The sequence below is a fragment of the Nipponia nippon genome, unplaced genomic scaffold (genome assembly GCF_047370975.1).
Source record: "Nipponia nippon isolate SJK-2023a ecotype South Korea unplaced genomic scaffold, ASM4737097v1 scaffold_35, whole genome shotgun sequence".
Lineage (NCBI taxonomy): Eukaryota > Metazoa > Chordata > Aves > Pelecaniformes > Threskiornithidae > Nipponia > Nipponia nippon.
The window spans coordinates 3,943,923-3,969,014 of NW_028262353.1; the positions used below are offsets into that span (position 1 = coordinate 3,943,923).

Consider the following 25,092-nt stretch of genomic DNA (forward strand, 5'->3'; position numbering starts at 1 on the left):
CCCAGTGGCCACCTTGGCCCCACCCCCCAAAGCGACGTGCGGGGCAGCAGCCATCTTTTGCCAACGTCTATATTTATTGGGCGGGGCCCCCCTCGCCCCGCCCCCCCAAGCCCCACCCCCCCAACTCGGGGGCAGGGCCAAGACACAACAACAACTAGAGGAGGGGGAATGGGGTGGGGCTCGACAGAGGGGGGCGTGGCCAGGTGGGCACAGGGTGTGGCCAGGGCGTGGCTGGCTGTGGCCCCACCCCCGGTGGGCGGGGCTAGCGGATGGTGTAGCGCACGTAGGGCACCTCGATGTCGGCGTCGGTGTCGTCGTTGCAGCAGAGCTCGAAGACGAGGGCCTTGACGTGGCGGCCGACCTTCTTCTTGGAGACCCGGGCCACGATCTCCGTCATCCTGAGGGACACGGGGCCGGCGTCACCCGGGGGGGCGGCACCCGCCACCGGGACGCGGCCACAGGGTGGCACTGGCCCCCAGTGACCACCTGTGGTGGCCTCAACTATGGCTACCGTCACCCTACGGGGACGTGGCCACGGGGTGGCATCACGGGGACCACCCGTGGTGGCCTCCACCATGGATGTTGTCACCCTACGGGGACGTGGCCACGGGGTGGCATCACGGGGACCACCTGTGGTGGCCTCAACCCCGGGGCCTGTCCCCCGCCCGCCCCCCCACGGGTGCCCCCGGGCCCTACGGTTGGTCGTGGCGCTCCCGCAGCTTGGCGGCCGGCATGAAGAAGGAGTAGAGCATGGAGACGCCTTGCGACAGCATCGTGATCTCCAGCCGGTGCTCCTTCTGCGGGGGACACGGGGGTGTTGGGTGGGGTGTGGGGCACCCAAGGGTGCCCCATGGCGACCCACGGCCCTGGGCCCACCGGCCACCGTGGTGGCCACATCTCCCCAGCTTCCCTTGGGGTGTCCCCTCTCGACTTGGGGTCCTCCAAAGGGACACGGGGGGGACGCAGGGCCATCAGGCGGGGCCCAGTTGACCCCCAAGACCCCCCCGGCCGCCCCACCCCCCCCGCCCCAGTCTCCCCCAGTCCCTCCCAGTGCTCCCAGTACCTTGAAGTAGGCGAGGAACTGGCGTAGGGTCATCTCCTGCCCGTCGGGCTGCAGCCCCTGCACCTCGAACCGGTCCCACAGCGTCCACTCCACCTCGTAGTACTGGGAGGGGGTCAGGCCCACGGGGACGGAGCCATGGTTGGGTGCCAGGACCCATAGGGGGCAAGTGGGGGTCGGGGGGGGGTCACCAGGTCTATGGGGCCCCTGTGGGACATCTATAGGGTCCGCAGGCTCTATGGGGCTGGGTTCTATGGGTCAGGGAGCCGTGGGGCAGCACCCAAACCCCACCAAGACCCCCAGCCACCTCTAGAAGCCAGCACCAACCCAACCCCTCCCGCTCTAGGGCAGCCACCAGACGCCAGGCCCACCAGGCCCCTATAGCCCCTCTATAGGGTCAGCAGACGCTATGGGGCTGGATTCTATGGGTCAGGGAGCCGTGGGGCAGCACCCAAACCACCTCCAGAAGCCAACGCCAACCCAATGCAACCCAACGCAACCCAACCCCACCCGCTCTAGGGCAGCACCCAGTAGACGCCAGGCCCCTATAGGCCCTCTATAGGGTCCGTGGGCACTATGGGGCTGGGTTCTATGGGTCAGGGAGCCGTGGGGCAGCACCCAAACCACCTCCAGAAGCCAACCCAACCCAACGCCAACCCAACCCAACCCAGGGCAGCCCCCATAGACGCCAGGCCCTCCTGGCCCCTATAGCCCCTCTATAGGGCCCGCGGGCGCTATGGGGCGGCCCCCCACCTTGTTGCGAGGGCAGGCGAGGGGTTCGGAGAAGCCGACGAAGGGCAAGGCCAGGTTGAGGAAGGCGTTCTTGTAGGAGGCCAGGCGCCGGTGGCCCTGGACCAGCTTGTAGAGCTCCAGGCAGGCCAGGCCCACCACCGCCCCCGTGGTGGTGGCGATGGCCGGGATGATCTTCCCCGCGATCAGCTTGCTCTGCCCCGTATAGAAAAGGTGCCTATAGGGGAGCGGGCGGGGGGCACCGCCCACCCCCCCGCCCCGCCCCCCAAGGGGGCTATAGGCCCTGGGGGGGGGGGTGTGCAGCTCTCTGGGGGGCCTATAGGTGCTGATGTTGTCTATGGGCCTGTATGTCCCTACGGTCCCCTATAGACCCTACAGCCCCCCCTCTAGACCCTACAGCTGCCTATGGGACCTACAAATCCCCTATGGGCCCTACAGACCCCTATGGGCCCTACAGCCCTCTATAGACTCTGTAGCCCCCTATGGGCTCTACCGTCTCCTATAGGCCCTACAGCTCCCCCTATAGACCCTCCAGTCCCCTATGGGACCTACAGCTCCCCCTCTAGACCCTACAGCCCCCTATGGGCCCTACAGCCCCTATATATCCTCTATAAACTGTGTGTTTATGCTACAGACCCTATACAGACCCTCTATAGACCCTATATCCCTCCAGAGCTTATATACGTTATAAAGCCTATGAAGCTTACGTGCAGCCTATAAATCCTATACGTCCCCAGAGCCAATCGGTATTACAGACTCTGAATCCTATACGCGCTCTATAGGTTCCATAAGCGCTTTATATATCTTCTACGTACTTTATACACCCCATACATACGCTATAAACCCTACGCATTCTATACGTACTCCGCAGACCCTATATATGCTGCACAGACTCTCTATGTACCCTATAGGTGCTCTAAGTATAGACCCTATACGTCCCCTATAGGCTCACTCTGCTCCCCGCAGACCCTATATAAGCCCTGAACGCCTACAGCCCCTGTGCGTAACGTAAAGCCTGCAGAGCCCCTGCGCGCCCTAAGGACCCTATAGGGGCCCTATAGATCCGCACCTGCCCTCCGGACCCTATACAGACCCTGCGCCCTACAGAGCGCGCACCCTACGTGCGCTCCACGGACCCTATAGCACCCGTAGCCCCCCCCAGCACCCACAGCGCTCCATAAGAACCCCAATAACGCCCCATAGCACCCATGGGTGCCCCCCAGCACCCATAACGCCCCATAAGAGCCCCTATAACACCCCCTAGCACCCATAGGACCCCCCCATAGCACCCATGGGTGCCCCCCCCCCCAGCACCCACCTTGTGGCGGTCGGCCGGGGGGATGTCGTAGTTCTCCGCTCGCAGGTTGGAGGCGGCGACGATGAAATCCATGTGGAAATTGGTGTCATCGTCCTGGGTGGGGGGCACCCATGGGTGGGGGTGAGCACCCATGGGTGGGGGGCACCCATTTTGGAGGGGGGGGGGAGTCCGTTTTGGAGGGGACACCCACTTCGCTTGGCTCCAGGGGGGGTGTAAAGCAGTTGGGGCTCCCCGAGAGCGGCTGGGTGGGTGCGTTGGGAGGCAGCACCCATGGGTGGCTGGGGGGGCACCCATGGGTGCTGGGGGGGGTGGGGGTGGGGGGCAGCACCCACCTTCTCGAAGTCGATGGGGAACATGCGGAAGCCGGGCAGCTCCTCGGGGCTGGGCAGCGACGCCTTCAGCTCCTCCAGGCGCCCGTCGTCTGCGGGTGGGGGGCACCCATGGGACCCCCGGCACCCAGAGGCGCCCCCCAGCACCCATGGGTGCCCCTACCCCATACCTACCATGTACCCCAGACCACCTAAGTGCCTCCAGCACCCACGGGTGCCCCAAACCCCGTATCCAACCACCCCCACCACCACCCATGGGTGCTCTCACCCCATACCTCCACCTCCCAGCACCCACGGGTGCTCCTCCCGACCATCGAAGCACCTCCAACCCCCACGGCTGCCCCAACCCTCCACCCAACCAACGCCCCCAGCACCCATGGGTGCCCCCCAGCACCCATGGGTGCTCTCACCCCATACTTCCACCCCCCAGCACCCATGGGTGCCCCTACCCCATACCTACCATGTTCTCCAGACCACCTAAGTGCCTCCAGCACCCATGGGTGTCCCAAACCCTGTATCCAACCCCCGCCCCGCCATGGGTGCCCCCCCGCCATGGGTGCCCCCCCCCCATGGGTGCCCCCCAGCCCTACCGAGGGCGGCGGTGGCGCTCTGCAGCTCCTGGTCGGAGACGTGGATGCGGACGCCGGCCTTGGGGGCGAAGGGGGGGACGCGGACGTGGCGCAGGAGCTCGGCCACCGCCCCCCGGTCCCGCGAGCCCCCGATCCCGTAGCTCTGGGCAAAGAGGTTGGCGGCCGCCATGACGTAGTCCAGGTGGAGGGGCTGCAAGGGGGCACCCATGGGTGTCGGGGGGGCACCCGTGGGTGGGTGGGGGTGATGGGCACCACCCAGTGATGACTGATGGCCCCCAAGGGTGATGGGATGGCACCTAAGGGTCATGGGATGGCACCCAAGGGTGATGACCACCACCCAACAATGACTGATGGCACCCAAGGGCCATGGCCACCACCCAATGATGACTGATGGCACCCAAGGGTGATGGGATGGCACCTAAGGGTCATGGGATGGCACCCAAGAGTGACGGGATAGCACCCAAGGGTCATGGCCATCACCCAGTGATGACTGATGGCACCCAAGGGTGATGGATGGCACCTAAGGGTCATGGAGACCACTCAAGGGTCATGGGATGGCACCCAAGGGTTGTGGGATGGCACCCAAGGGTGACGGACGCCACCCGAGGGTGATGCCCACCACCCAACGATGATGGATGTCACCCAAAGGTGATGGATGTCACCCAAAGGTGATGCCACCACCCAACGATGATGGGGGGCACCCAAGGGTGATGCCACCACCCAACGATGACCAATGACACCCAACAATGACTGATGGCACCCAAGGTCAACCAATGGCACCCAAGGGTGATGCCACCACCCAACGATGACCGACAGCACCCAAGGGTGACGGACGACGCCCAAGGGTGCCGGTGGGACTCACGTTGTCAGGGTCGAAGACGAGGGGGTGGGGGCAGCGCTTGGGCCCCGACCAGAAGAGGGTCCCCGAGTTCGTCTTCTGCGGGGGGAGAGCGGCCGTTAACGAGGCTAACGAGGCATCAATTAGGGCTAACAAGGCCTTAATTAGAGGCTAATGGGGCATTAGAGGCTAACGGGGCATTAATTAGGGCTAATGAGGTCTTCATTTGGGTTAACGAGGCCTTAATTAGGGCTAACGAGGCCTTCATTGGGGCTAACGAGGCATCAATTAGGGCTAACGAGGCATTAATTAGGAGCTAACGAGGCCTTCATTGGGGCTAACGAGGCATTAATTAGGGGCTAACAAAGCATTAATTGGGGCTAACGAGGCCGTTAATCCAGGGCTAATGACACCGTTAATTAGGGGCAATTAGGGGCTAACGAGGCCTCCACTGGGGCTAATGGGGCGTTAATTGGGGGCTAATGGGGTTTTAATTGGGGCATTAGAGGCCGTTAATTAGGAGCCCGATCCCCCCTCCCCCTCCCTCCCAATGGGCCCGATCCCCCCCGAGGGACCCCATCCCCCCCGAGGGACCCCATCCCCCCGAGGGACCCCCATCCCCCCCGAGGCACCCCATCCCCCCCGCACCGCGGCGGGCACCCACCTGCCCCGGGGGGAAGTTGTGGAGCAGCTGGCGGATGTTGTTGCTGTACTGGCGGTGCCAATGGCGGCAGGCCCAGGCGACGCAGTCGGGCCAGGCCCGCGGGCGCTCGCCCACCAGGCTGCGCTGCACCGCCTCCAGCACCTCCAGCGGCTGGGTGCCCGCCAGGCGCAGGGTGCGCTCCAGGAACTTGGGGTCCCTGCGGGGGAGGGGGGGTTACGGGGGCAGTGGGACACGGTGCCATGGGGGGGGCAGGGGGGCAAGGCGGGGTGGGCGCACGGCGGGGTGGGCGCAGGGGGGCGACCAACACGGGTGCGGTAGAGCAGGGGCGCAGGGTGCAAAGCGGGGCGGGTGCAGGGGAGGGCGGGTGTGCGGGTGCAATTTAGCAGGGGCACGACGCTGTACGGGTGCTGTGCAGGGGGCTATAGGGGTGCCACGCAGGGTGGGTGCTGTGCAGGGGGGTCTATAGGTGCCGCGCCATAGGGGCCGCCCCCCGCCCCGCCCCCGACACCCACGTCAGGTACTGGTTGACGTTCTCCGCCGGCTGCTTGAAGAGGCCCTCGAACTCGTCACGCGCCCACTGCGGAGGCGGGGCTGTCAGCGGGGCGCCCAGGCCCCTATAGAAGGCACCCGGGCGCCCAGGCCCCCTATAGAAGGGACCCAGGCATCTAAACCACCCCGTATTAAACCCCCAGGCATTCGGAGCGCCCTAGAGAAGGGAGCCAGGTGCCCAGGACCCCCTACAGAAGGGACCCAGGCGCCCGGGGCCCCCTATAGAACAGACCCAGGCACCCAGGGCCCCCTATAGAAGGGCCCCAGGCATCTAAAACACCCCACAGAAAAAAAACAGGTGCTCAGAACCTCCTATAGAACGGACCCAGGCATCTGGGCACCCTATAGAAGGGACCCAGGTGCCCAGGACCCCCTATAGAAAGGACCCAGGCACCCAGGGCCCCCTATAGAAAGGACCCAGCCACCCAGGGACCCCTATAGAAGGGCCCCAGGTGCCCGGGGCCCCCTATAGAAGGGACCCAGGCATCCAGGACCCCCTATAGAAGGGACCCAGGCATCCAGGACCCCCTATAGAAAGGACCCAGGCACCCAGAGCCCCCTATAGAAGGGCCCCAAGCATCTAGGACTCCCTATAGAAGGGCCCAGGCATCTAAACCACCCCGTATTAAACCCCCAGGCGTTCGGAGCCCCCTATAGAAGCGAGGCGCCTATAGGGTTTACCTGGAGGGTGTGCTCGATGGCGTTGGGGAAGTTCTTGAGGGTGCAGATGGGGATGGCCTTCTCGGGCGGGTCCTGGCTGGAGCTGTAGGACTCGCTGAGGAAGGGGATCACCACCTGCACGTTCCCCTTCGTCCCCAGCGTCCCCGACTCCAGCAGCGGCTTCCGGTAGTAAACGCAGCGCCGGTCCATATAGAGCCCTATAGGAGAATTGGGTTCTGGTAGGTGTGTACCCAGGCTCCTTGGGGGGGGGGGGGGCACCCTGAGGTCCCTATAGCGGTCCGGGGGGGGGCCCTGTGTCACTCTGGGGTCCCTATAGCAAGCCTGAAGGGCCCTATAGCACACCTCAAGGTCCCTATAGCACACCTGAAGGGCCCTATAGCACACCTCAAGGTCCCTATAGCACACCTGAAGGGCCCTATAGCACACCTCAAGGGCCCTATAGCACACCTGAAGGGCCCTATAGCACACCTGAAGGGCCCTATAGCACACCTCAAAGTCCCTATAGCACACCTGAAGGGCCCTATAGCACACCTGAAGTCCCTATATCACATCTCAAGGTCCCTATAGCATCCCTGCAAGTACCTATAGCGTTTCTGGGGGTACCTATATGTTTCTAAGGGTACCTACAGCATCTCTTAGCACCCCCAAAGGTACCTATACCCTGCCTGAGCTCCTTATAGCACCCCCAGAGACCCTTATAGCACTCCGGGGGTCCTTATAGTATTACTCAAGGCCATATAGAACACCTGAGAGTGCCTATACCATCCCTGCAAGTACCTATAGCATTTCTGGGGGTACTTAGAGCATCTCTAGAGCATCCCTAAGGGGTCCCTATAGCACCCCTAGGGTATCCATAGCATCTCTATAGCACCCCTGGGAGTCCCCAAAGCATCCCTATAGCAGCCCTGGGGTGCCTATACCATTCCTAAGTGACCCTATAGCGCCCCTAGGGATACCTATAGCTTTCCTGGGATCCCTATAGCACCCCTGGAGGTACCTATAATGTTCCTAAAACTTCCCCAAACCCCCAGAGCACCCAAAAAAAACCCTATAGCACCCCAAAAGCACCCAAAGGGTGACCTATAGCACCCCAAGGACCCCCCAGCACCCTGAAGACTCCCTACAGGACCCCAAAACCCCCCACAGCACCCAAAAAACCCCCTATAGCACCTCTATAGCACCCAAAAGATGCCCTGTAGCACCCCAAAATCAACCCACACCACCCTGAAGACCCTCTCTAGCCCCCCCAAACCCCCCGGAGCACCCAAATGACCCCCTATAGCACCCCAAGGACCCCCCCCAGCACCCCAAGGACCCCAGGGGTGCTCACGGGCGTCGACGTTGTCCAGGGCGTTGGCGACGCCGTCCAGGGCCTCGAAGAAGTCGTCGTCGTAGACGCGCTCGGTGTCGGGGCCGACGCGGTCGGGGCGGCTGCTCACCCGCAGCGCCGGGTTCATCTCCCGCACCGCCGCCGCCGCCCGCTCGGACTTGAGTTTCTGGAAGGGATGGGTGGAGCCTTTAAGCCCCGCCCCCGTGCAGCCCCACCCTCGCTGCACACGCCCCTTAAGCCCCACCCCTTCGCACCGCTGCCAATCCGACGAAACGTCAAAGCGCGTTGACCGTTGACATTGGCCTACGCAATGGCGGCTGGTTCCCCTCCATAGACTCCGCCCCCTGGTCCTCTACCTCATAGGCTCCTCCCCTTAAGCCCCACCCCTGCTGGACCCACGCCCTTAAGCCCCGCCCCTTTGCACCTCATCCAACAAATCAACGGTCAAGTTGACTGTTGACTTTGGCCAACCAACGGCAGCATCTTGATGCCACTTCCCACCCTGTAAACTCCACCCCATGAGACCCTGCCCCCCCAAGAGCCCCGCCCCCTCACCTGCCACCCCACAGGCTCCTCCCCCTTAAGGCCCACCCACTTAGGCCCCTCCCACTCACCACTCCACCTCAAGACAACTCGACCACCGGCGTTGGCCAACTCAATGTTGACCAACTCCATGGTGCTTTCCGCCCCATAAGCTCCACCCCTTGAAGCCCCACCCCCTGAGGCCCCACCCACTCATTCCCAATCCACAGGCTCCTCCCCCTTAAGGCCCACCCACTCACTCATCAAGGCCTGACAGTTGACGGAGGTCAACTCAACCTTGACCCATCACGATGGTGGCTCCTGTAGACCCCGCCCCTACAATCCCTGCCCCTCAAGGCTCCGCCCACTCCCTCCCTCTAGGCTCCTCCCCCTCACCGTCACATCCCAGGGCCGGAAGAGGAACTGGCGGTTGAGGTTGGACTTCTCGATGGTGTCCATGTCGGTGACGGTAACGCAACCCTCGGGGCCGCAGCCGAGTCCCACCATGGCGAAGTTCTTCAGCAGCTCGCAGCCGATGGCCCCCGCCCCCACCTGCGCTCGGGGACACGTGGGGACACGTGGGGACACTCGGGGACGCAGGCCGAGGTGGCGTGGGAGGGTTGGGGACACAGGGATGGGGGAATGAGGGGACACTTGGGGACACTTGGGAATGGGTGGGGACACTCAAGGGGACACCTGGAGGGAGATGGGGACACTGGGGACACTTGGGGACACTCTGAGGACCCGTGGGGACACGCAGGGACACTCGGGAGAGCCGTGAGGACACTTGGGGACACCTGAGGGACACGTGGGGACACTTGGGGACAGGGAGGGGACACCAGGGGACTTAGCCCGAGGTGGCCACGGAGGCTTGGGGACACGGGGGTGGGACAGGAGGACGCCTGGTAGATGGGTGAGGACACGTGGGGACCCCTGGGGACACTTGGGGACACTGACCACGAAGTACTTCTGGGCGCCCAGCTTGGCCTGCAGCTCCGCCCCGAAGACGGCGATCTGCCCGTCGTAGCGGCTGTTGCGCTGGGGACAAGGCGCGATGTCACCCGGCCGTGTCACCCCGCCACCAGGGGACCCCAAAGGCACCCATGGGTGCCAGCCACCCATGGGTGCCCCCAAGAAGGCGGCCAACCCATGGCTGATGTCAAGAAGTCGCCCAACCCACGGGTGTCCTCCATCCAACGTCCCACGGCCAACGCCCACCCCAAGGAGGTGCCCACCCATGGGTGCCCCCCACCCGACGCCCACCCCACCCATGGGTGCTCACCGGGCGACACTGCTCCTCGGTAAGAACCGTCTCCTTGTTCTCCTCGGGGAGACACTCCAAGGCGTCGAAGTAGAGCCATTGGGTGATGGGCGTGAACTTCCCCGACACCGCCTAGGTGACAACGCTTGTTAGGGGACCCGGGTGGCCACCGAGGGGACCCGGGTGGCCACCGAAGGGACCCGGGTGGCCACGGAGGGGACCCGGGTGGCCGGTACCTTCATGACCTCCTGGGCTGCCAACCCCCCGATGAAGGCGTTGACGGGTGCCAGGTCACCGGTGGCCTGGAAGGCCAATTCCCGTAGGAGGTCCTCGTCCAGCTCCGCCCCCGGGGCCACCTCCCGGGTCAAGGCCACCACCTCGGCCGCGTCACCCTGGGTGGGGACACATGGGGTTGGGGACATCGGAGAGGAGCCCCCCCCCCCAGGGCACAAAGGGAAGGGGGGGCACAAGTTGGGGTGGCGAAGGACTTGGTGGCCTCCATGTCCCCCGTGATGTCCCCGATGGCCTCGATGTCCCCAAGCAGTGGTGGGGCCATAGTGGCCTCCGTGTCCCCGACGCCCTCAATGTCCCCAGCGTCACCGACTGGTGGTGGGGCCATGGTGGGCAGCCATGTTGATGCAGGACACGGTGGCCTCCATGTCCCCAATGTCCCCAACACCCTTGATGTCCCCAGCTGGTGGTGGAGCCATGGTGGGCGGCCATGTTGGCACAGGACCTGGTGGCCTCCATGTCCCCAATGTCCCCCATGTCCCCAATGTCCCCAACACCCTTGATGTCCCCGATGTCCCCAACTGGTGGTGGGGCCATGGCGGGTGACCATGTTGGCGCAGGACCTGGTGGCCTCCATGTCTCCAACGTCCCCCATGTCTCCAACGTCCCCAAATGGTGGTGAGGTCACAGTGGTGGCCATGTTGGCACAGGACCTGGTGGCCTCCATGTCCCCAGCGTCCCCCATGTCCCCAGCGTCCCCAACACCCTTGATGTCCCCAACGTCCCCAAGTGGTGGTGAGGTCACAGTGGCGGCCATGTTGGCACAGGACACGGTGGCCTCCATGTCCCCAACGTCCCCAAGTGGTGGTGAGGTCACGGTGGCAGCCATGTTGGCGCAGGACCTGGCGTCCTCCACATCCCCAAGCCCCCGCGATGTCCCCAAGGTCCCCGCTGTCCCCACCTGGTGGCGGGGCCGAGGCGGGCGGCCATGTTGGCGGATGAAGCGGTGCAGGGCCTGCCAGCCCCAGTGCATCATGGGAGGTCTCTCGGCCTTCCCGAAGTCGGTGATCATCAGCTCCGGCTCCACCAGTGCCTCCCGCAGCCGCTTCTGGGGACGGGGGGGACACGGGGGGGGATGGGTGAGCACCCAGTGCCTCCCCGTCCCTCCCAGTATATCCCAGTGACCCCCCCAGTCACTCCCAAACCCCTCCCAGTCCCCCCCAGTATCTCCCAGTGCCCCCCAGTTTCCTCCCAGCACCCCCCAATTCCCTCCCAGCACCCCTCGATGACCTCCCGCTATGCCCCTGTACCTCCCAGTGCTCCCCAGTCCCTCCCAGTGCCCCCCAGTCCACTCCCAATGCCCCAGTTCCCCCCACTATCTCTCAGTTCCCCCCAGTATCTCCCAGTGCCCCCCAATCCCCTCCCAATGCCCCCCGATAACCTCCCACCACCCCCACGTACCCCCCAATCCACCCCAGTGCCCCCCAGTCCACCCCATTTCCCTCCCAAACCCCTCCCAGTCCTCCCCAGTGTCCCCCAGTCTGCCCAAGTCACCCCCAGTCCCTCCCAGCAGCCCCCCAGTCTGCCCCCAGTCACTCCCAGTTCCCTATAATCCCCCTCCCAATCTCTCTCAATCCCCCCTAATGCCCTCCCAGCACGTCCCAGTGCTCCCCAGTCCCCTCCCAGTACTCCTTTAGTCCCCCCCATCCCCTCCCAGCGCCTCCTAATCTGCCCCGTCCCTCCCAGTGCCCCCCAGTCTGCCCCCAGTCCCTCCCAGTACCCCCCAGTCCCCTCTCAGCACCTCCTAACCCACCCCCAGTCCCTCCCAGTGCCCCCCAGTCTGCCCCCAGTCCCTCCCAGTACCCCCCAGTCCCCTCTCAGCACCTCCTAACCCACCCCCAGTCCCTCCCAGTGCCCCCCAGTCTGCCCCCAGTCCCTCCCAGTGCCCCCCAGTCCCCTCCCAGCACCTCCTAACCCACCCCCAGTCCCTCCCAGTGCCCCCCAGTCTGCCCCCAGTCCCTCCCAGTGCCCCCCAGTCCCCTCTCAGCGCCTCCTAACCCACCCCCAGTCCCTCCCAGTGCCCCCCAGTCCCCTCCCAGCACCTCCTAATCTGCCCCCAGTCCCTCCCAGTCCCCTCCCAGTGCTCCCAGTGCCACTCACGAAGCGGATGTGCTTGGGCATCTTGACCTGGGTGACGATCCCCCCCCTCACGTAGTCCCCGAAGCCGCTGGTGTCCCCGATGCTGAAGGTGTAGGGCCCTGGGGGAGGGGCTGTCACCGAGGGTCCCGGGCACCCAGGCACCCTATGGAAGGGACCCAGGCACCCGGGGCACCCTATAGAAGGGACCTGGGTGTCCAGGACACCCTATAGAAGGGATCCAGGCATCCAGGACACCCTATAGAAGGGAGCCAGGCATCCGGAAGCCCCTATAGAAGGGAGGCGGGGCTCCGGGCTCACCGAGGACGCGGATCTCGACGGGGCCGCAGCTGTTCAGCTCCTCCATCCCCTCCACCTCGGTGAAGGTGACGAAATCGCCGGTCTCGAAGCCGTGCCGAGCCTCGTCCAGGCACGTCACCTCCCCCGGGCACCCCTGGGTGGGTGGGGGGGACACCCATGGGTGGGTGAGGGGACACAGGCGGCCGGGTGACACCCCTTCCCCCACCCGAGCAGCCGGTACCTTGGTCACCATGGAAACCATGGCGCTGAGCGGTTGTTCCCCGTTGGTGTCCGTCACCACCATGTCGTCCCCGAAATCGCAGAAAAGCTGCCTAAAATGGGGGGCGGGGGGGGGGGTGTTAGCCGGGGACCTGGGAGCCCCTACAGAAGGGACCCAGGCATCCAGGAGACCCTATAGAAGGGACCCAGGAGTCCGGGTGACCCTACAGGAGGGACCCAGGCGTCCAGGCACCCTATAGAAAGGACCCAAGTGCCCAGCACATCCTATGCAAGGGATCCAGACATCCAGGAGACTCTATAGAAGGCACCCAGGCACCTAAAAGACCCTATAGAAGGCACCCAGGCATCCTATAAAAGGGACCCAGGAATCCGGGTGACCCTATAAAAGGGACCCAGGCATCCAGGCACCCTATAGAAAGGACCCAAGTGCCCAGCGCATCCTATAGAAGGCATCCAGGAGACCCTATACAAGGCACCTAGGTGTCCGGGAGACCCTACAGAAAGCACCCAGGTGTCTGGGAGACCCTATAGAAGGGACCCAGGCACCCTATAGAAGGCGCCCAGGCACCCGGCTCACCCGAAAAGCCCGCGGGTGTCGGCCACCACCAACTTGATCCCATGGACGTGGCAGAAGTCTCCGACCCAGAGTTGCTCCTCCAACGACGAGTTGGTCAACACCACCACCTACGGAGAGACCCCGTCCATCCGTCTGTCAGTCCGCCGGGGTGGGGGACAGGCGGCCAGACAAGGGGACAGACGGACGGGAGGCCACGAGGGGTGGGTAACACCCCCCTCCCCCCTCAGGGAGGGTTATGAGGAGGATTCGAGGGGTACAGGCGGCCACGGAGAGACAAGGAGCGATGGAGAGGTACAGGCGGACGCACAACCGCACAGATAGATGGACAGACAGACACACGGAGACCCTCAGACCCAGAAAACAGGGGGTACAGGGGGTCCTGGGGGGGGTACAGGCGGCCACGGAGACACAAAGAGCCGCATAAAAGTACAGTCGGACACGCAACCAGATGGACAGATAAAGGCACATGGAGGCTGTCAGACCCAGAAATTGGCTGATACAGGCAGTCCTGAGTGGCAACAGGCGGCCCGAGTGGCAACAGGTAGCCACAGAGACACCAGCAGCCACCGAGAGGTACAGGCGGATGCACAACCAAACCCACGGACAGGCAGATGGACATGTAACAGTACACAGAGACCATCTGACCCAGGAACTGGGGGGTACAAGGGGTCCCAGCTGGGTACAGATGGTCCTGGGTGGGTACAGGCAGCCACGGAGACACAAGCACCCATGGAGGCGTACAGTCGGACGCACAACCAGACCCAAGGACAGACAAACAGATGCACAAGGGCACACAGAGACCATCAGATCCAAAAATGGGGGGGTTCAGGGGGTCCTGGGTAGGTACAGGCAGCCACAGGGAGTTACAGTCGGATGCACAACCAGACGCAGGGACAGTGGGACACAGACACAAACAGCCCCAGGGATGGTTGTGGGGAGGCCACTGCTGTCACAGGGGACACAGCCGTCCCTGGGCGGGGGCACACGTGGCTGTTTGGGGTACAACCGGCCATGGAAGTTACAGTCGGCCCTGAGTACAGCCGGGTATGTGACCAAATGACACCAGGGATGGTTGTGAGGATGTCACCGCTGTCCTCGTGGTCACAACTGTCCCCGGGGGGGGTACAGGTGGCTGTTGGGGTTACAACTGGCCACAGGAGTTACAGTCGGTCCACGAGGGTACAGCCAGACACACAGACAAATGGCTGCGGGGAGGCCACCGCTGTCCCAGGGGACACAACCATCCCCAGGGTGAGTACAGGTGGCTGTTGGGGGTACAACCGGCCACAGAGGTTACAGTTGGCCCCCGAGTACAGCCGGACACATGACACCAGGGATGGTTGTGGCAAGGCCACCGCTGTTCTAGTGGTCACAACTGCCCCCAGGGGAGGTACAGGTGGTTGTTGGGGGTACAACTGGCCCCAGAGGTTACAGTCGGCCACGTGAGCTACAGCCGGACACACGGACAAAGGGTCGTGGTGAGGCCACGCTGTCCCAGGGGACACAGCTGTCCCCGAGAAGGGGTACAGGTAGATGTTGGGGGTAGAGCCGTCCCCACAGGGCTACAGTCGGCCACGTGAAGGACAGTCGGCCACCCAAATAACTGGCCTCAGGGTTGATTTGGGGGAAGAAAAGGGGGGCACAGATGGGGGTACAGACAAATATAGGGAGTACAGGCAGATGCGGGAGGTACAGGCGGCCGCGGGGGGGGGTACAGGCGGCCACGGGTGTACCTGGAAGGGTGCGAGCAGCTCCTGGCTGAGGGGTTGGCGGGTGCTGGTGACGGCGACGTAGGCGTTGAGCTCGGCTAACCGGGGTAGCGTCGCCTCCGCCCGGTTCTGCCCCACGTCCTCCTCCCGCAGGTAGAACTGGGGGGGGGGCACAAAAAAGGGGGCGTCAGGGGGTCCCCACAACGCCCTGGAACCCCCAACCCCCCCAGCCAACCTATAGGGCATTTAAGGAACCCCAGAAGGGTATTTGGGGGGGGGTATTTAAGGCCTGGAGGGGTATTTAGGCCCTCTGGGGGGTATTTAAGGGCTTGGGGGGTATTTAGGCCCCCCAGGGGGTATTTAAGGGCTTGGGGGGTTCTATAGGTCCCCAGGAGGGTATTTAGGCACCCTGGGGGGTAATTAGGCCCCCCAAGGGGGTATTTAAGGTTTCGGGGGGGTATTTAGGCCCCCGGGGGGGTATTTAAGGGCCATGGGGGGCCCCAACCGCCCCACAAAGCAAACACAGGGGGATATTTACACCCCCCCCCAGCAAATTAATTGCCCCTAGGGGGGCATTTATCTCCCCACTCACCCCACATACCAACCCCCATAGGGGCTAATTACCCCCCAGATTAATTAATCACCCTCCCCAATTAATTAATTACCCCATGGGCGGCACTTAACTCCCCTAATGAGCCCTGATAACAACCCCAAGGTGGATTAATTACCCCGGGGGGGGGCATTTAGCTCACCCCAAACATGCAAACCCCCCCCAAATCTCAGCCCCCCCCCAGGGGTTACCCCCCCCAGGGTGAGGGTATTAATTACCCCGGGGGGGGGGTAATTAGCTCACCTGGGAGGCGAGGTCGGGCCAGGTGGCGGGCTGGGGGTCGTGGAGGGTGACGGATTTGACCCCCCCCAACACCAGGTTTTTGGCCACCTCCACCCCCAGCCCCCGTAGCCCCGACACCAGGACGTTGGACGTCTGCATCCGCTTCATCGCCTCATGGCCCAGCACGTACCTGGGGGGGGGGGGAGGAAAAAGGGGGGGTCAGGGGGGTCCCCCAAATCCACCCGGGGTCCCCCCAGGGCCGTGGAAATGGTTGAAGGGACCTGGGAGGGATCCAGGTGGCCAGGGATCCCCCCAATCCATAGGGACCCCCATGGAGACCCCCCCAGAACCCCATGGGGACCCCCCAATCCCCCCAGGGGGGACCCAGGCATCTGGGGAGCCCCCCAAATCCATAGGCACCCCCCAAATCCATGGGGAATGCCCCCCCAAATCCATAGGCACCCCCCCAAATCCATGGGGAATGCCCCCTCCCAAGTCCATAAGGACCCCCCCCAATCCATAGGGACCCCCATAGGGAGCCCCCCAAGTCTCCATGGGGACCCCCAATCCCCCCAGGGGGGACCCAGGCAGCCGGGGAGCCCCCCAAATCCATAGGGACCCCTCCCAAATCCATGGGGAATGGCCCCCCAATCCATAAGGACCCCCCCAATCCATAGGGACCCCCATGGGGACCCCTCAATACCCCCAGGGGGGACCCAGGCAGCCAGGGAGCCTCCCAAATCCATAGGACCCCCCCAAACCCATGGGGAATGCCCCCCCAAGTCCATAAGGACCCCCCAATCCATAGGGACCCCCCCAATCCATAGGGGCCCCCATGGGGACCCCCCCACACCCCCATGGGGACCCCCCAATACTCCCAGGGGGGACCCAGGCAGCCGGGGAGCCCCCCAAGTCCCTAGGGACCCCCCAAAACACCCTGGGAGGGACCCAGGTGGCTGGGGAGCCCCCCAAATCCATAGGGATCCACCCAAGCACCTATAGAACCCCCCCCAAGCACCTATGGAGCCCCCCAAGTCCATAGGAACACCCCAAGACCATGGGGTCGGGGGACTCACAGCTGGCGGGAGTAGAGCCCCTCATCGATCTCGGCCTCGCCCCCGTTCTTCGCCATGCCCTGCGGGTGACAAGGTGACAACGGCGTCAGCGGGGACGGGGGACACCCGGCGGGGGGACACCGGGGAGGTGTGAGGGACGGGGGACAGTCAGGTGACATTGGGTGACACTGGGTTGGGGGGGAAACACACTGGGTGGCAGCTGGGAGGGCTGAGAGGAGATGGATGGGTGACACCGGGTGACAGTCAGGTGACACTGGGGGCTGAGGGGCAGCCGTGAGGGCTGTGATGGATAGGTGACAGTCGGGTGACATCGGGTGATACCAGGTTGTGGGGGAAACACACTGGGTGGCAGTGAGGAGGGCTGAGAGGTGATGGACGGGTGACAGCCAGGTGACACTGGGGGGTTGGGGTGGACACTGGGGGCTGTGGGGCAGCTGTGAGGGCTGTGATGGATAGGTGACAGTCGGGTGACATCAGGTGACACCAGGTTGGGGGGGAAACACACTGGGTGGCAGCGGGGAGGGCTGACAGGTGACGGATGGGTGACACTGGGTGCCGTGTCACCCTGGGACAGGGACACCTAAGGGGTGATGGATGGGTGACATCCAGTGACAATAGGTGACACCGGGTGACGCTCAGGGATGGAGAGGGGAGTTGTGTCACCCTGGGGTCGGGCAGGGAGATCTGGGAGGTGACAAATGGGTGACATCCAGGTGACAACAGGGTTGGCCAGGTGACACTAGGAGTGGTAGGGACACCCAGGAGGTGACAGCTGGGTGACACTGGGTGACAGCAAGGTGACAGTCACATTAGCGCGGGTGGCTCAGAGCACCGCAGAGATGACAATGAAACCAGAGAAAGTGACAGGGCCCCCCCCGAGGGTGACAGGGGAAACCCGGGGGTGACGGGGATGCTCGGGTGACAGCCAGGTGACACCGGGTGACACTCCCGTTGACAGGGGTGGCTCTGAGCAGGGATGACAACAAGGATTGAGGGGAATATATATCACACCCATGACATGTAAGGACACCCAGGTGACAGCCAGGTGACACCGGGTGACAGCCACGTTAGCAGGGCTGGCTCTGAGCACCACAAGGGTGACAATGAGACCAGAGAAGGTGACAGGACCCCCCTGAGGGGTGACAGAGACAGCCGAGTGGCAGGCGGGTGACAGCCAGGTGACACCAGGTGACACTCCAATCGGCGGGGGAAGCTCTGAGCACCACAGGGGGGACCAGAGAAGGTGACGGGACCCCCACCCAGGGGTGACAGGGACACCCAGGGGTGACGGGGACACCTGGGTGACAGGGGGTGACACTCACGTTGGCGGGGGGGACGCTGGGGGGGACGGCGGGGGCAGGGGCGCGGCTGGAGCCCGTCGGCGGCTCGGACCCGGAGACGCGGCGCTTCTTCGACAGCGGGGAGCTGGACATCTGCGGGGTCAGAGGTCAGAGGTCAGCCAGGGACAACAGGTGACAGAGAGGGTGACAGCACTGGGGACACAGTGGGGTGACATTTGGGGGGACGGGGGTGGCAGTGGGTGACACTGAGGGCGGTGGGTGACACACAGGGCGGCACTGAGGGGGACACAGCGGCTCCGGGTGACACATGGGGTGACACCAGGTGACACTGAGGGCAGCGGGTGACATTTGGGGGGACATGGGGTGGCAATGGGTGACACTGAGGGTGGTGGGTGACACTGGAGGTCGCACTGAGGGACACACAGTCGCACCGGTGGCACCAGGGATGGAGAGGGACATTGGGGGACAGAGAGGGTGACACTAGGGGACAGAGGCTGACACCGGGGGGTGGATGGTGACACCAGGGGACACTGGGTGACACTGTGGGATGGAGGGGGACACCAGGGGACATTGGGGGGGACACCAGGTGACAGAGGGTGACAGCAGGTGACACTCAGGGACGCTAGGGGAGACACTGGGTGACAGAGGGTGACACCAGGTGACACTAAGGAATAGCAAAGGTGACAATAAGAGACACCAGGTGACACTAAGTGACACCAAGAGATGGAGGGTGACGCTTGGGAACACTGGGGGGGACGCCAGGTGACAGAATGTGACACCAGGGGATGGAGAGGGTGACACGGGGTGACAGACGGTGACACTGGGGGATGGAGAGGGTGACGCTAAGGGACACTGGGTGACACCAGGTGACAGAGGGTGACACAGGGGGACGGAGAGGGTGACACTAAGGGACACCAGGTGACAGAGGGTGACACTGGGTGACACCGGGGGATGGAGAGGGTGACACTAAGGGACACTGGGTGACACCAGGTGACACCAGGGGATGGAGAGGGTGATACTGGGTGACAGAGCGTGACACTGGGGGATGCAGAGGGTGACACTAAGGGACACCGGGTGACACCGCCCCCCCCCACAACCCCTTAACAGGGGGCGGGGCCTTCCCGGGGGTTCCCATTACTGGGGGAGGTTCCTATTAACGAGGCTCCCATTGAAAAGTTCCCATTGGCGGGGGGCGGGGAGGGTCCCATTACCGGGGGTCCCGGGGGAGGGGGTTCCCAGTAACGGCGGTCCCATGGGGGGGGCGGTTCCCATTAACGGGGGTCCTGGGGGTCCTGGGGGGGTTGGGGTCCCCATTAACCGGGGCCGGGTTCCCATTACCGGGGGTCCCATGGGGGGGGCGGTTCCCATTAACCAGGGTCGGGTTCCCATTACCGGGGGTCCCGGGGGAGGGGGTTCCCATTACCGGGGGTCCCATAGGGGGGGCGGTTCCCATTAACGGGGGTCCTGGGGGTCCTGGGGGGGGTGGGGTCCCCAGTGTCCGGGGCCGGGTTCCCATTAATGGGGTCGGGTTCCCATTACCGGGGGTCCCATGGGGGGGGCGGGTCCCATTACCGGGGTACCCCCTCGGCCTCCCCACAGGCCCCGGGGGGGGTCCCATTACCGGGGTCCCCCCTCCCAACCCCTCAGCCTCCCCACAAGCCCAAAGAGGGGGGGGTTCGCACTAACCGGGCCGGGGTCCCTACCCACCGGGGGGGGGTCCCCACCCACCGGGGGTCCCCGCCCCCAGCCCCTCCCCGCGCCCCCCGGGGGCCCCCCGGCCCCCCTCCCCTCGCACCAATGATGCTGTCCAGGCCCCGCCGCCGGGTCCCGCCCGCTCCGCTCGGCTCCTCCGCGACAAGATGGCGGCGGCGGCGGCTTCCCCCCCACCGCCCCCTCCCTCCCCCCTCCCCGCCCCGCCCACCGGCCCTTCCCATTGGACGGCGGCTCCCGCCGCCGCCCTCCCATTGGCTGGCTCCTCCCGCCAATCCCGCCTCCTCCTCACCCCCTCCCTCCCCTCGCCGCAAGCCCGGCGCTGATTGGGGGAGGGGGGAAGGCACGCCCCGTCTGGCCACGCCCCCTTCCGGCCGCCGGGACCCGGATGGAGGGGAAGGCCACGCCCACCTCATTCCGTATGCGCGGGGAGGGCGGGGCCTCGTGACACAGCAGCGCCGCGCGCGCGGCCCCGACGGCGGCCGGGAGGGGACACGGGGGCCTATGGGAGCCTATAGGGACCTATAGAGGCCTTTGAGGGGTTACAGGGGCCTATGGGGGCCTATAGGGGCCTATGGGGGCCTTTGAGGGGATATAGGGGCCTATGAGGGGATATAGAAGCCTATGTGGGGATATAGGGGCCTATAGGAGGATGGTAGAGGGCTTGCCAGGCCACATAGGGGCTTAGAGGGGGCTATGGGGAGCCTATGAGGGGATATAGGGGCCTATAGGGGGCTGTGGGGGCCGATAGAGGGCTTATGAGGCAACAGGGGCATATGGGGAGCCTACAGGGGCCTATAGGGGGCGGTGGGGGCCAATAGAGGGCTTATAAGGCAACATGGGGCCTACAGGGGCACGTAGGGGGCTATGGGGAGCCTATAGGGGGCTGTGGGGGCCAGTGGAGGCCTTATGAGGCAATGTAGAGGCTTGTAGGGGTATATAGGGGGCTATGGGGAGCCTATAGGGGGCCCCTAGGGGGTCGATAGGGTCCTGTGGGGCAGTATAGGGGCCTGTAGGGACATATAGGAGGCTATGGGGAGCCTGCAGGGAGATATAGGGGACTACAGGGGGCCTGGAGAGCCATAGGGGACGATGGGGGGGGCTATAATTGGTGATGAGGGGCCTGGGGGGGCTATAGGGGCCTGTTGGTGCCTATAGGGAGTGGGCTATGTAAACATATAGGGAATATAGAAATGTATAGGGTGCTGTACAGAGGTATAGGGGAACTACAGGTGACTATGGCAGCCGTTATTGGAACATACAGGAATCTATGGGGACCTGGGGGGAGTAGGGGCTTATGGGGGACCTGGGGGGAGTAGGGGCTTATGGGGCACCTGTGGGGACGTATAGGGGCCTATAGGGGATGTATGGGGGCTGGGGGGGCCTATAGCAGCCTATGGAGGGTTATGGGGGGGCTGTGGGGGCTCTATAGGGGCTGGCAGGGGGGTATAGGGAGCTGAGGGGGTCCTATAGGGGCTTGGGGCAGGGTCATGAGGAGATATGGGGGGCTATAGGGGCTCGGGGGAGGGGGTCATGAGGAGGTATGGGGGCTATAGGGCCGATGGGGGGGCTATAGGGGCTTGGGGGGGGCATGAGGAGTTACGGGGGGCTATAGGGGGCTGTGTGGGGGCTATAGGGGCTCAGGGGGGCATGAGGAGCTATGGGGGTCTCTAGGGCCCATGGGAGGGCTATAGGGGCTCATGGGGGGGTCATGAGGAGCTATGGGGGGCTATAGGGGGCCATGGGGAGGCCATAGGGGCTCGGGGGGGGCTACAGGGGGCCGGGGGGGCCATAGGGGCTCCAGGGAAGGTCATGAGGAGCTATGGGGGGCTATAGGGGCCCATGGGGGGGCTATAGGGGCTCGGGGGGGTCATGAGGAGCTATGGGGGGCTATAGAGGCCCATGGGGGGGCTATAGGGGGCCATGGGGGGGCTATAGGGGGCTGTAGGGTGGCTATAGGGGGCCATGGGGAGGCCATAGGGGCTCGGGGGGGAGGGCTATAGGGGCTCCGGGGGGTCATGAGGAGCTATGGGGGGCTATAGAGGCCCATGGGAGGGCTATAGGGGGCCGGGGGGGGGGTTCTGGGCAGCTATAAAGGGTGTATGGGGGCTCTAGGACCCTGTCGTCGCCGCCTGATGATGTCATGGTGCTGCAGGGGCTGCTGGGAACTGTAGTCCAGGTGTGCTGAGCCCCCCCCTCCCCAAAAAAAAGGGGGGGTCCAGTCCATCCGAGCCCCCATCACTTTATTAACGGCCCCGCAGCGGGGGTAACCCCCCCCAGGGGTTTGGGGGGGGCACCCAGGGGTGGGGGGGCACCCAAGGGTGGGGGTCTCACTCGGGGGGGGGCAGGGCGAGGCGGGCGGGGTCGTAGTAGTTGGGGTCGAGCAGGGGCAGCCCCCGCCTCTCCCGCTCCCGGATCTGCAGCTCGGCCTCGCGCCGGGCCCACTGCCGCAGCCTGCGGGGGACAGGGGGGTCAGGCACCCTATAGACACCCTATAGATACCCTATAGCCCCCCCCCGCCGCCACCCCAGCCACCCACAGCTCCCCTGGAGACCACCACAGTCGCCTATAGGGCTCTATAGATCCCCCCATGGGCTCCCCCAGGCCCGCCGTAGCCCATTGTAATCTTCTATACCCCCTTACACGCTTCTATAGATTCCTATAGACCTATCAAACGTTCTCTATAAGCTGTTATATCCCCCCATAGGTTCCTACAGACTCTGGCATGCTCGCTAGGGATTTCCTATAGGCTACTAGATCCTTTCATAGACCGTTATAAGCACCCTATACATCCTCGTACATCCTTATAACCCTTCTACAGATGCCCTATATCCCCTTATAGGCCCCTATCGGCTGTCTAGGGATGCCGTATATCCGCACATAGGTCCTCTATATCCCCACATAGGCCCCCAGAACTCCCCTATATCCCCTCATAGACCTCTTTACACCCTCCCAGGCCCCCTAGGGGTCCCCTACATCCCCCCCATAAGGCCCTATAGATTCCCTATAAGCTCCTGTACGCCCTCATAGACCCCTATAACCCCACTAGGGGCCCTCTATATCCCCTCATAAGCCCCTATATTCCCTCACAGGGCCCTATAGCCCCACACAGGCGCCCTATATCCCCTCATACGCTCCCTATAGCCCCCCTAGGGGCCCTGTATATTCCCTTATAGGTTCCTATATCCCCTCATAGGGCCCTATAAGCCCTCACAGGCCCCCTATATCTCTTCATAGGCCCCTATATCAACTCATAGGCCTGTATATCCCCTCCCAGGTGCTCTATATCCTCTCATAAGCCCCTATAACCCCCGTAGGGGCTGCCAATAGACCCTCATAGATTCCCTATAACCCCCCTGGGGGCCCCCTATATACCCCCCCCCGGCCCCCTATAGGCTCCCATACCCCCCCGCAGGCCCCCTATAGGCCCATGTACCCCCCTATATCCCCTTATAGGGCCCTATAACACCTCCCAGACCCTCTATGTCCCCTCATAAGCCCCTATAGCCCCCCTAGGGGCTGCCTATATCCCCCCCCAGCCCCCTATAGCCCCCGCATGGCCCCCTATAGCCCCTCATAGGCCTCTATAGCCCCTCCCAGGCCCCCTCATAAACTCCTATAACCCCCTAGAGGCTACCTATAGAACCTCATAGACCCCTATAACCCCCCTGGGGGCCCCCTATATCCCCCCAGCCCCCTATATACCCCCCAGCCCCCTATAGGCCCCTATACCCCCCGGCCCCCCATACCCCCCCAGGCCCCTCACCCGTAGTCGGGCAGGTAGTAGAGGAAGACGGTGCCGAGGACGATGGCGACGGAGACGCCGGCGAAGAAAACCGCCCGCATGTTGAGGAGGTCGGCGTCCGGCTCGGCCGCGAAGCCGTGGTAATCGGGGTTCTGCCGGCACCCCAAAGCCTGGGTCCCGTCCCCTCCTCCCCCCCACCCTCCCGACCCCCCTCCCCTCCCCCCGCCCCTCCCTCCCAGCCCTCCAGACCCCCCCATCTCCGCCTCCTCCCCCCATCTCCTCCTTTACTGGCTCCAGGCCACGCCCCCTCGCCCCACAGGCCACGCCCCCAAGCAACCATCCCTCGGGCCACGCCCCTCCATTAAGCCCCGCCCCACCAAACAGCACCCAAAGCCCAGGCTGGGGGTCCCTAAGCCCCGCCCCCAGGAGCAGGCCACACCCACATCACCCCAAGCCCTGCCCCAAGGGCCTGACTCCGCCCACAGCCCCTAAGCCCCGCCCACAGGGCTCAGCCCCACCACCCCAGCCAGCAAGCCCCGCCCACTCATTAAGGCACACCTCCTTTACCTGCCCATCTTTGCCCCCCCTTGAGGCTCCACCCCCTGCCCAGGCTCCACCCATTTCCCTTCAAGCCCCGCCCACCCACCTGACCCTTGGGGTCCCCGGCCCCGCCCTTTTCCCCGCCCATCTTTACCCCACCCTTGAGGCTCCACCCCCTCCCCAGGCTCCACCCATTTCTTCAAGCCACGCCCCAAGCCCCGCCCAGCCACATGACCTGTGGGGTCCCCGCCCCTTTCTCCAAGCCCCGCCCACCGCCTCCCAGCCCCCGCCCCTTCCCCAAGCCCCGCCCACCCCATCCCCACCGCCCTTGACCTTCCTCTCCCCCCGCAAGCCCCGCCCCCACTTAGCCCCGCCCACCTTCCTCTGCGCCACCGCCATTGGCTCCTCCTCGTGGGGATCCGCCCCCAGCGGCGCCCGCGGCAGCGCCAAGGCCCCGCCCGCCCCCGCCGAGCGACGCCGGGCCCCGGCCGCGACCCCGGCCCGCAGCGCCCGCAGCGCCCTCCCCAGCGCCGCCATCTTCCCGACGCCACTCCCGCCCCTCCCTTTCCCGCCCCTTCCGCCCGCCCGCCCGGCCAATCAGAGAGCGCCGCCGACGCGCTCCAACCAATCACGAGGCAGCGCGCTGGCGCGGCGTCCCGACCCCCCGCCCGCCCCCCGAGTCCCCGCGCGGCGAATCAGAGGCCGCCGCCGGGGCTGTCGGGCGGCGCCCCGCCCCCTCACCTCCCCTTCCCTCCAGGGCCGGCGCCGCCGACCAATGAGAAGGGTGAGCGCGCGGATGGGCG

General features: G+C 64.6%; 2 protein-coding genes across 2 annotated transcripts; both read right to left on the reverse strand.

Moving 5' to 3' along the window:
- Positions 1-53: 53 nt before the first annotated feature.
- On the reverse strand, positions 54-20,186 carry UBA1 (ubiquitin like modifier activating enzyme 1). The gene is made up of 26 exons (XM_087770981.1): positions 20,090-20,186; positions 18,316-18,426; positions 16,994-17,052; positions 15,939-16,107; positions 15,110-15,244; positions 13,377-13,483; positions 12,801-12,891; positions 12,581-12,713; positions 12,284-12,381; positions 11,085-11,231; positions 10,129-10,284; positions 9,914-10,024; positions 9,589-9,669; positions 9,028-9,183; positions 8,110-8,275; positions 6,780-6,976; positions 6,062-6,126; positions 5,550-5,745; positions 4,910-4,984; positions 4,048-4,237; positions 3,461-3,549; positions 3,129-3,221; positions 1,814-2,005; positions 1,064-1,165; positions 697-797; positions 54-398 (listed from the first exon to the last, which is right to left on the reverse strand). The coding sequence occupies exons 2-26, from the start codon at positions 18,424-18,426 to the stop codon at positions 263-265; spliced, it is 3,156 nt and encodes a 1,051-aa protein (XP_087627107.1). The 5' UTR covers positions 20,090-20,186; the 3' UTR covers positions 54-262.
- Positions 20,187-22,230: 2,044 nt separating this feature from the next.
- NDUFB11 (NADH:ubiquinone oxidoreductase subunit B11) lies at positions 22,231-24,843 on the reverse strand. Its single transcript, XM_087771503.1, has 3 exons — positions 24,668-24,843; positions 23,771-23,901; positions 22,231-22,458 (listed from the first exon to the last, which is right to left on the reverse strand). The coding sequence occupies exons 1-3, from the start codon at positions 24,824-24,826 to the stop codon at positions 22,335-22,337; spliced, it is 414 nt and encodes a 137-aa protein (XP_087627629.1). The 5' UTR covers positions 24,827-24,843; the 3' UTR covers positions 22,231-22,334.
- Between the last annotated feature and the right edge of the window lie 249 nt (positions 24,844-25,092).